General features: G+C 38.2%; 1 protein-coding gene across 1 annotated transcript in view; it reads left to right on the forward strand.

The window, feature by feature from the left end:
- Positions 1–9377, forward strand: part of LOC135088998 (carbonic anhydrase-related protein 10-like) — a 183403-nt gene extending 174026 nt beyond the window's left edge. Inside the window, exon 11 of the mRNA XM_063984115.1 lies at positions 352–9377. Coding sequence (XP_063840185.1) covers positions 352–374 — 23 coding nt within the window. The 3' untranslated portion in view covers positions 375–9377. The remainder of the gene's footprint in view (positions 1–351) is intronic.
- The last annotated feature ends 228 nt before the right edge of the window (positions 9378–9605 follow it).

Raw genomic sequence — 9605 nt, forward strand, 5'->3', positions numbered from 1 at the left:
TAAAGCTAAAACAAAAATATGCATGAAAAAAAATTTAAATCAGGGAACTTTTAACAGTGAATAAATTAAACCCCTTCATTAGGAGTATGAATGACGGTAAGATGAGTACGTGACTTGAGTTTCAGATCTCACCTGTGCTAACCTGCATTCACCTGTGTTCACCTGTAGCTTACGTGACCTTAGTGAATAATCTCCCTCTCAACCACAGAAATGACAGACTCTACTCTTAAATGACAGTAATAAGTGACGTAGCTAAGTTTATGACCTCACCTGTGTTCACCTGTTTTCATATTTTTGTTCACTTGTACCTTACGTGACCTTAGTGAATAATCTTCTTCTTTTCCACCACAGCAAACGACTGGCTCCACTCCTGACCCTAAACCGCGGACAGTCACGGTCACAGCGGCCACCACAGCCAGCCACAGCCTCCTGACCCTCGTGTACATACATCCTGAGCGCCGCGTGTGCGTGTGTGTGCGTGAGCCTGACTCCCTCGGGCACTGTAGACTCTGTGTTTCTCCTGAACTAATACCGTGTTGACTGTACTGGTTTGTTCACCGACTCGTTCGTTCCGATGCTGTTTTTTTCCCCCTTTTTTTTAATCCGAAAACCTGAGGGTAAAGCAACTGCGAGGAGGGACGTGGAATGCTGCGGGAAGGGGAAAGAAGAAAAGCGAAAAAAGCGAACTCTTTCCAATGTTTACGGGAATGGAAACCAACCCCGCTCTCATTCCCTTTCCGGAGGCATGAATCAGTCCCATTCGCCCCTAAATCATTAATCCTCCAACGAAACAAGGAAAAATACTCCTCAACACTGAGTAACCCGAGTAGCGGGCTGTCCAGGTGACCGTTGCCAGGTGCAAGGCTATTCCACCTCTCCTCACACTTGCCCAGCACATGTGGCACCCTTGTTTATGAGAGCCAGGTGTGAGGCGAGGCAAAGGTGCTTATCAGCCTCCCTTGCTGCGTGTATAGAGCTCGTCTTTATTCGCCGTGACCCAGCCTGATCTTACGTAGCCCCACCCTGGTGACCTCCACGTACTCGTAACCCTTTAATTCAATCTAGTTAGGAAAAATCTTAATTGGCGTCAGAGAAACCCCATGACTGACTCAGTAAACTCACTGAAAAGCTTTTGAATTTACCTTTACCTATGGTCTACACTCACTGAATCAGCGAAACGAAAGCAAGACTCAATTTGACTTACTGGAAAAGTTCTACTACCTTTAGCTACAATGGAGACACACTAAATCAGCAAAACAAAGGCAAAATCCATTTCTTACTGAAAGCTCCGGTATCACTGTTAACCATTTTGGACTGACTGAATCTTCATAATAAAGCCAAAACCCATTTCTAACTCACTGCAAAATCTGCACTACCTTCAACTACGATCGAGACTCACTGAATGAACAAAACAAAGCCAAAACTGACTCATTGAAAACCTCTCCTACCTTTAACCACGTTGTATAGTCACGGCCAAGAACTTGTTCACAAGCCGTATGCTTTTCCACTAATTCAACCGTTTCGTCTCAACCGCAAGTCCTCCGATGTGCTGCCTGTCACCTAACACAACCTAAGAAGTGAAAGGCTCTAAGAACAGAGGACGTAAAACTGAAGAAAAAACGCTAAGCACAGTGGGAGTGAGAGAGAGTCAGGTTAGAAGACTTCTGGCCGCGACTGTACACTCACGGAACCAACAAAATCAATGGCAAAAATCAATGGCAAACTTAACTTCTAACCAACATGAATAAGTGACTAATGTAAATATATGCCCAGCAGAACACGAAATTATAATGCAGTACTGTTTCGTTCTCTCTTCCCGTCAGAGAAGTGTCAAATAGCGGTACATTCTTGATTACCACGTCCTCGCGTTCCCTGAGTTATACACGCACCGCTTTCATCTCGTTCCGTCGCCCCTCTTAACTCCCGCACTGACAATATACAGCGGGAAAGTTTTAATGCCACAAGATTTAATGTAGAAAGAAGTGGAAGAGAGAGAATGACAGGGAGCCGTCACTCAGCGAGACGCGGTGTGACGGACGCAAATGTTAAGGTTCTCTTCTGTCTCTGGCTCTCGCTTTTGCTCTCTCTCTCTCTCTCTCTCTCTCTCTCTCTCTCTCTCTCTCTCTCTCTCTCTCTCTCTCTGCTTTTTCTTCAGCTATTTCCCAGTAAGATTTCCCAGTAAGACCTAAGTCGCTGAAGAGTGTGAAAGAAAGAGAGAAAAATTAGACGTATTTACTTCTCTAATTATCACAGCGTTCATTACGAGAGAGAGAGAGAGAGAGAGAGAGAGAGAGAGAGAGAGAGAGAGAGAGAGAGAGAGAGAGAGAGAGAGAGAGAGAGAGAGAGAGAGAGAGAGAGAGAGAGAGAGAGAGAGAGAGAGAGAGAGAGAGTTTCTGTTGATCTCTCATGTCCGCCCTATTACTATTTAGAGTGTTAATTAAGGGACAGGTGAGAGGTGTCATTTACCTGTGAATGGCCTGTCCTGTCAGCGTGAGCGTCAGAGGTTCCTGGGGCGAGGTAGAATATGGAAGAGTAATAAAGAGTCTCTGGGCGAATATTGATAACTATTTTGGGAATTTTGTGATAGTTGATGATGGATAAAGGATACTACTACTGCTATTACTACTACTACTACTACTACTACTACTACTATTACAACCACCAACACTACTACAACTACTACAACTACTACTACTAATGCTACCACTACTACTATTACTGCAACTACTACTACTAATCAAGCTGTGTAGAGGTGTGCACTGCCTAATAACACCAAGGAGGGGAAGTGTTTGTGTGCTCTGGTATAATCAGACCTAGAGCTTTGATTCTACAGACGCAGGGAAGGTAATGGCCCTAAATGAATCCCCTTTGAGGCCAGGGCTGTAGAGGGAGCACTCAAGGCAGACCCCAAAAGGCCTCTCGCTGGAGCACTCCCGCTGTGCCACTTCACCTAAATTATGACTTCGAATGCTGAAGATACGAAGGTGGAAAACATCATAAAAAAAAAAAGTGGAAAAGGGAAATATTTTATGACTGTCTGTTGATTGAAATTAGTTTGTAGTTTCAGAAGAGAAATTAAACACGAGGAAAGGAAGTTTAAACATGAAGGAAGGAAGGAAGGAAAGAAGGAAGAGAAGTTTACTCTCGTTCACTTCACACTTATGATTTTGAATGCTAAGGATGCGAAGGCAGAAAGCACAATAATTTTAAGAGTGAAAAAAAGGGTTATGTTGTATGACTTTCTGTTCACTGGAATCAGTTTGTGGTGAACAACAAGGAAGAAAAGCAAAAATCTCCCACTGTATTTCATTTGCAGCTTTAGAAATAGAAAAGGAAAAGGGAAAGAAAAACGTAATCAAACTAGAAATTGAAATCCAGTTCGTTCGCATTGAAAGGAAGAAACTGACGATTATAGAATGTGAGGAAAAGACAAACATTTGAACTGAATAAGTGGAAGAAATTGAAAAACGTAATCACTTCAATTTTCTTCCCTCCAAAATTGACTTAGCTGAATTGTGAAAGTGAAAATGACAAAAAAAAATATATAACTGAAACGAAAGAAAGCAATAACCTAAATTAATAGAGAAAGAGTTTGAAAAGATGATCAGAATTCTGTTAACAGAATAAATTCTGTTAACAGAAGCAGGTGAAAAAGAGGAGATTAAAAAATATGAACATGGAAAAAGACATGGAATTGGTAACAACGCAAGACAATATAAGAAGGAATGGAAATAACAGAAGAGAAAATAAGAAATGAAACTAACTCGAACGAAAGAAGCATACCAAATAAAAATGAAAGAAAATTAAAAAAGAAAAGATATCACATCAAAACAAATACAAGAAAATAAAAAGGACGCTGCAGAACGAAAATAAAGTAAATCTGAACAAAAAAAAAGAAAATGAAAATATCTTACCAAAAGGAATATAAAAAAGAAAACACACGCTACAAAAGAGAAATAACACAAACTTAAATAAAAAAAGAAAAGAAAATGAAATAAAAGAGAAAAGAAAACATCACAAAAAAAATGAACACAACAAAACCAAAATAACAAACTTAAATCCAAACTTGAGTAAAAAAAAAAAAATAAATAAAATAAAACGAGAAAGTGCAATACCTGACATGCGGACCACGCGATGGTACTCAACCTTGAAATTTAGCCAAGAAAAGTCTAGGTGAGACTGCAGGTAAATGCCAGCATACACCTGCTTTATTAACGTGTGCAGGTCTTGAGTCTTGACAGGTGACAGCTAACCCTCTCCCCCCACCCAACACACACACCAGTATCTCAACTGTCTTTGATTGCACAAACACTTACATGAGTGTGTATCTGCACAAAACAACTTTGCATATTGTGCAGCTGAATTTTTCTTACTTTATTTTATACTCTTTATCGATTTCAGTGCAGCTTTTTCTTTCTTTTTTTTTTTACTTTGTTTTTGTTGCCCTTTACCATTGTCTACCTCGATTTCAGTGCGTCTTTTTCTTTCTTTTTACTTCATTTTTGCTGTCCTTTGCAAGTGTCCATCTTACATAAATAAGTAAACAACGAAAGGATACGAACATTCAACAATTAATCCTCGTGCTAACTTCTCTCTCTTGTTTTCGTTCTCTCTTTTTTTTTCCTTTTATTTTTTCAAGTAAATAAAACGTAACCTATGAAACCTAGAAAATAATAACTTGATTTTTGCTCTCTGAAAAAAGTTAAATGAAAAAAAGATTTATAGATTTTAATCAGAATGCCCAATTTGGTGCTTATGAGACTTCAAATAGTTAGTGTCACATGAAGGTAGAAGAACAGAATCCGGGTCAGAATTCCACAGTTCTCGTATACAATACACGTGAATACCTACGCACAAATATATCCACTAGGTTCTTTTCCTCGTTTTCTTTTCTCGTACTAGGCTTCATCTCACACTATCTTTCCTAGCCATTTTTCTCTCTTCAACAAATATTATACTAACAAACACCTACACACACACAGAATAGAAGAATATGGACTAGTGCTTTTGCAATACTTTTCTTTCTTTATTACTAGAATGATATTTACACAATGCTACACAGAAAGAAAAATGCACTAGAAGCGCTTTATGATTTATGTTATCAACGCCTTTAAATACGCTTTAAATACAACACAAAAAAGAAATAAAAATATTCTTTTGCATTTTTCTTTGTCACTTCAATATAATTTACAAACTCCTGCACAGACAGAAATATGCAGTGAATCTTCATCATTTTCTTTATCAACGTCTCTAAATACAAATGAGTAACAGAAGAATATATATATATAATTTTTTTTTTTTATTTGGTTTACCACTTGAATAATATTTACAAACTCCTATACATACACAAGATTTTTTGTTATTACTTTTTATTTACGAATGTCTCCACATACTACTGAACAAAACAGAAAAGAACGAATATTTTGCCATTATTTCGTCATTTAAATACCTACACATAAATATCACACAACTCATGCTCTCATTTTCCATTTTATCTCTTTAATAGCAACAAACTAATGAATTGAAAAAATATATATAGTCCAACAATCTTTCCTCTTCCCCCTTTTAACACTTACACCCGAGAACACCTTTAAGTTTCCTCTTAAAAACTTCCCTTTCCTATTTCCTCCATCTCACTGTGCCAGCTCCATTACCTGCGTTGCTTTTTTTTTTCAATAATTCCCTCTTGGTTGATGGGAAGCGAAACTAAAGGGAATATTAATATCACCTCGAAATGACGAGACGAGAAGAGGCTGATCAAGTCATTTTTGTACTGATTCTAAATTCAAATGATATTCGTATCTTCCTCATTACTAATCGTACAAGCTCCTGGAATTTCCTGCTTGGGGGATTTAAAAAGTAGAGAGAGTTAAAGAGTTATTCAAGGGAAGTGTTATATCATTTAAAAGAGACGCAATGTTAATCGAGAGAGAGAGAGAGAGAGAGAGAGAGAGAGAGAGAGAGAGAGAGAGAGAGAGAGAGAGAGAGAGAGAGAGAGAGAGAGAGAGAGAGAGAGAGAGAGAGAGTACAGTTACGGCATTTAATTCTCTTACGATTAAACAAGGTAATGGAAACTCGTAACAAGAACAATGCTAAGAATAATAATAATAATAATAACAGTAACAATAATAATAATAATAATAATAATAATAATAATAATAATAATAATAATAATAATAATAATAATAATAATAACAACAACAACAACAACAACAAAACTCAATTCCCATACCTGCACACTCACACACTCACTCACACATTTATCCACCTCACACCCACATACTTACACACTTACCCACCCCCAACACTCACCCACATACCTACACACTTACCCAGCCCAACACCCACCCACACACCTACTCACCCACATACTCACACAGACACAGACGCACTGCCGTAACTCAGTCCGCAGGCGGCGCTTTGCATTACAGACTCCTGCACTCTTGCAAATTGACGCACATACGGTAATTAACCAGGAGCGAGCGAGCTGGAATTACATACATATCTGGAAACTGAGCGATGAGGAAAGGGACACACTCACGCATTCACACACGAATACGTACCGACAGATATACAGACAGATATACATACAAGACTCGTACGCTATCGAGGCTCCACGTAAACTATTAATTAACATGATTACCTGAGAAATGTTCTTTTCCCGTGTTTTTTATGGTTATTCTCAAAAATGGCAAAGAATTGTGTTGTTATTGTTGTTGTTGCTGGTTGTTATAATAATAATAATAATAATAATAATAATAATAATAATAATAATAATAATAATAATAATAATAATAATAATAATAATAATAATAATAATAGTAATCATTATTATTATTATTATTATTATTATTATTATTATTATTATTATTATTACTATTATTATTATGATTGTTATCATTACTGTTGCTGCTGCTCCTACTAATACTACTACCACTACTTCCACCACTACAACAACAACTACTACTACTACTACTACTACTACTACTACTACTACTACTACTACATTCACGAGAAATGTTTGGATTTATTGATGATGATAATTGAAAATTTTGTACGATTTTATGCAAAAAAAAAGGAAAACCTCAATATTTTAAGATCAGGAACGGATCCAACTGATCTGAGTCAGCATCAAGGTCACTAAGGTCAGCGGAGGTCACCAAAGAGCGGCGGCACTATGGTCAGACACACGGCGCGTTGAGATAAGCCGTGGGTTCGAGTCCCTCACTAAAGGTGTATGAGGACTCTCCCCTTTTGTACATAACTATCTCTTCTCTCTCTTTTTCTCGTACCTCTCCCTCTCCCTCTCCTTCTCCCTCTCCCTCTGTCTCTCTCACTCTCACTCTCTCTCTTCCCTGCCACCGTGTAATTACCTAAGACAAACTATATGTTCTTAATTTACTCCTATTTTTTTGCCCTCTCATCAGCGTGGCCTCAACATCCCCTCAGCAAGACTCAGCACTCCCTGAATAACCTAACCAAACTTTGCCTGCACTCCAGACCCTAGTGTTCTATCTTGACACACCCTTCCTTCCGTTTCCACCACTCCAGGTCCTATTCTCTGCTATCTACACACCCCTTCATTCTGCTTCCGTCACTCCAGGCCCCACTCTTTTTATTATCTGCATATTCACCTGCCTTTGTTTTTCTACCACTTCTGATCCTACTCCTTGCTGTCTATGCACATTCCTTTATTGGTGCAAATGTTTTTTTTTTGTTTTCTTTTTTTATATATTCTATACATTTTTTCTACTCAAGATGCTTCCACTCTGTTCTTGACCTACACAAACTCGATTCTCTGTATAATTTAACCTTACTTAGCTCGATTGAAACTGCTTTTTTTTCTAAATACAATAACCCCTTAAATTATTTCAACTCTTCTATACATTTATCTCTACACAAGTTAGTTTTTTTTCATTGTGTTCCTTACCTACACAAACTCGACTCTCTAGATAATCTAATCTTAAATTTTTTTCTACTCCAAGCTCTACTGTTTACTGCAGAATCCAGCCTTTCCTTCATTACCTATATAAACTTAACTTTTTATTTTTTTCGTCCAAAACCAGCTTATCCTTCCGATATAAAACCCTACTCTTCAATATCAAAATAAACGTAACCTTCTCTTCTCAACACACAAACTTACCTTTCCCATAAAAAAAGAAAAAACCCTTCTATACATTTACACAGGTTAGCTTCTTTCATTGAGTTCCTCACCTATACAAACTCGACTCCTTCTAGATAATTTAACCTTACTTTTTTCTACTCCAAGCTCTACTATTTATTGGAGTTTTACACCCAGGTAAACTTACCCTAACTTAAGTAGACATGACAGACTTCTTTCTTCAAACCCAACATACCTTTCACCCAAATATTCCCAAGCTTCTCTACTTAAAACCCAAGCATCTAAAACCCTCAAGCTTTCAACTCTGTATAATTTAACCTTACTTAGCTCGATTCAAACTGCTTTTTTTCTTTTTTTCCCCTGCCAATAATTCAACCATACCACCTAAAAGCAACTCCTTACCTAACCTTGACCTAAAAACACACACCTGTCACGCCAAAACTTCTCAATTACAGGTGTGTTCAACTACTACTATCCTTCACCCCTGTACCTGTACTATTACCTGGGTGGGCTTTATTACCTCACCTGGCTTGACTAATTACCTGACCCCTCTCCGTCGCGCTGCAGGGAAACAATGGAGGTCACTGCTATTAGCTCGTCATAAAGGTGATATTGAGGCATAACAAGGTCATTTTGGCGTGTTTAATGTAACTCTCTCTCTCTCTCTCTCTCTCTCTCTCTCTCTCTCTCTCTCTCTCTCTCTCTCTCTCTCTCTCTCTCTCTCTTTCTATGTTGATGACGAGACACTAGTGAGATCATGCGGATAAGAGAGAGAGAGAGAGAGAGAGAGAGAGAGAGAGAGAGAGAGAGAGAGAGAGAGAGAGAGAGAGAGAGAGAGAGAGAGAGAGAGAGAGAGAGAGAGAGAGAGAGAGAGAGATTGTTGGTGAAAAGAAAAGAGGAAAAGAAGAAAACAGAGGAAACATTCAAAGAGAGAGAAGGATGAAAGGATGGAAGTGAGTGGAAGGAAGGAATGAAAGGTGGAATGGAAGAAGGAAGGAAGGAAAGACGGAAGGAAGAGAGCAAGGTAGCAAGGAAGGAAGAAAACAAGTGGATAAAACATAGGGAAAGAAGTGATGTTAAGTAATGATATTTAAAACGAGGACATATCAACAAAGATACAAGATGTGGTACTTATACATATCAATATACATATCTCTAGTTACTGTATGAGGAATGGAGTTGTTATAGACTCTCTCTCTCTCTCTCTCTCTCTCTCTCTCTCTCTCTCTCTCTCTCTCTCTCTCTCTCTCTCTCTCTCTCTCTGAAGGAAATAAAAAATAAAAAGCCGTGTTTTAATGTTTTCGAAAGACGGTGTTTGGTAGAAATGCTGATAAATAAAAAGGGAAGACTATTATGTTTTGTTTCTCTTTCCCACTCCCTCCCATGTCCGTTCCGTGTGCGTGTGTGTGTGTGTGTGTGTGTTTAATAACTGTCAGAAAGATACCCACCGTTTTGATTGGAATATAAAACACGTCACGATTCG

This window comes from Scylla paramamosain, chromosome 32 (genome assembly GCF_035594125.1).
Source record: "Scylla paramamosain isolate STU-SP2022 chromosome 32, ASM3559412v1, whole genome shotgun sequence".
In the NCBI taxonomy this organism is placed as follows: domain Eukaryota; kingdom Metazoa; phylum Arthropoda; class Malacostraca; order Decapoda; family Portunidae; genus Scylla; species Scylla paramamosain.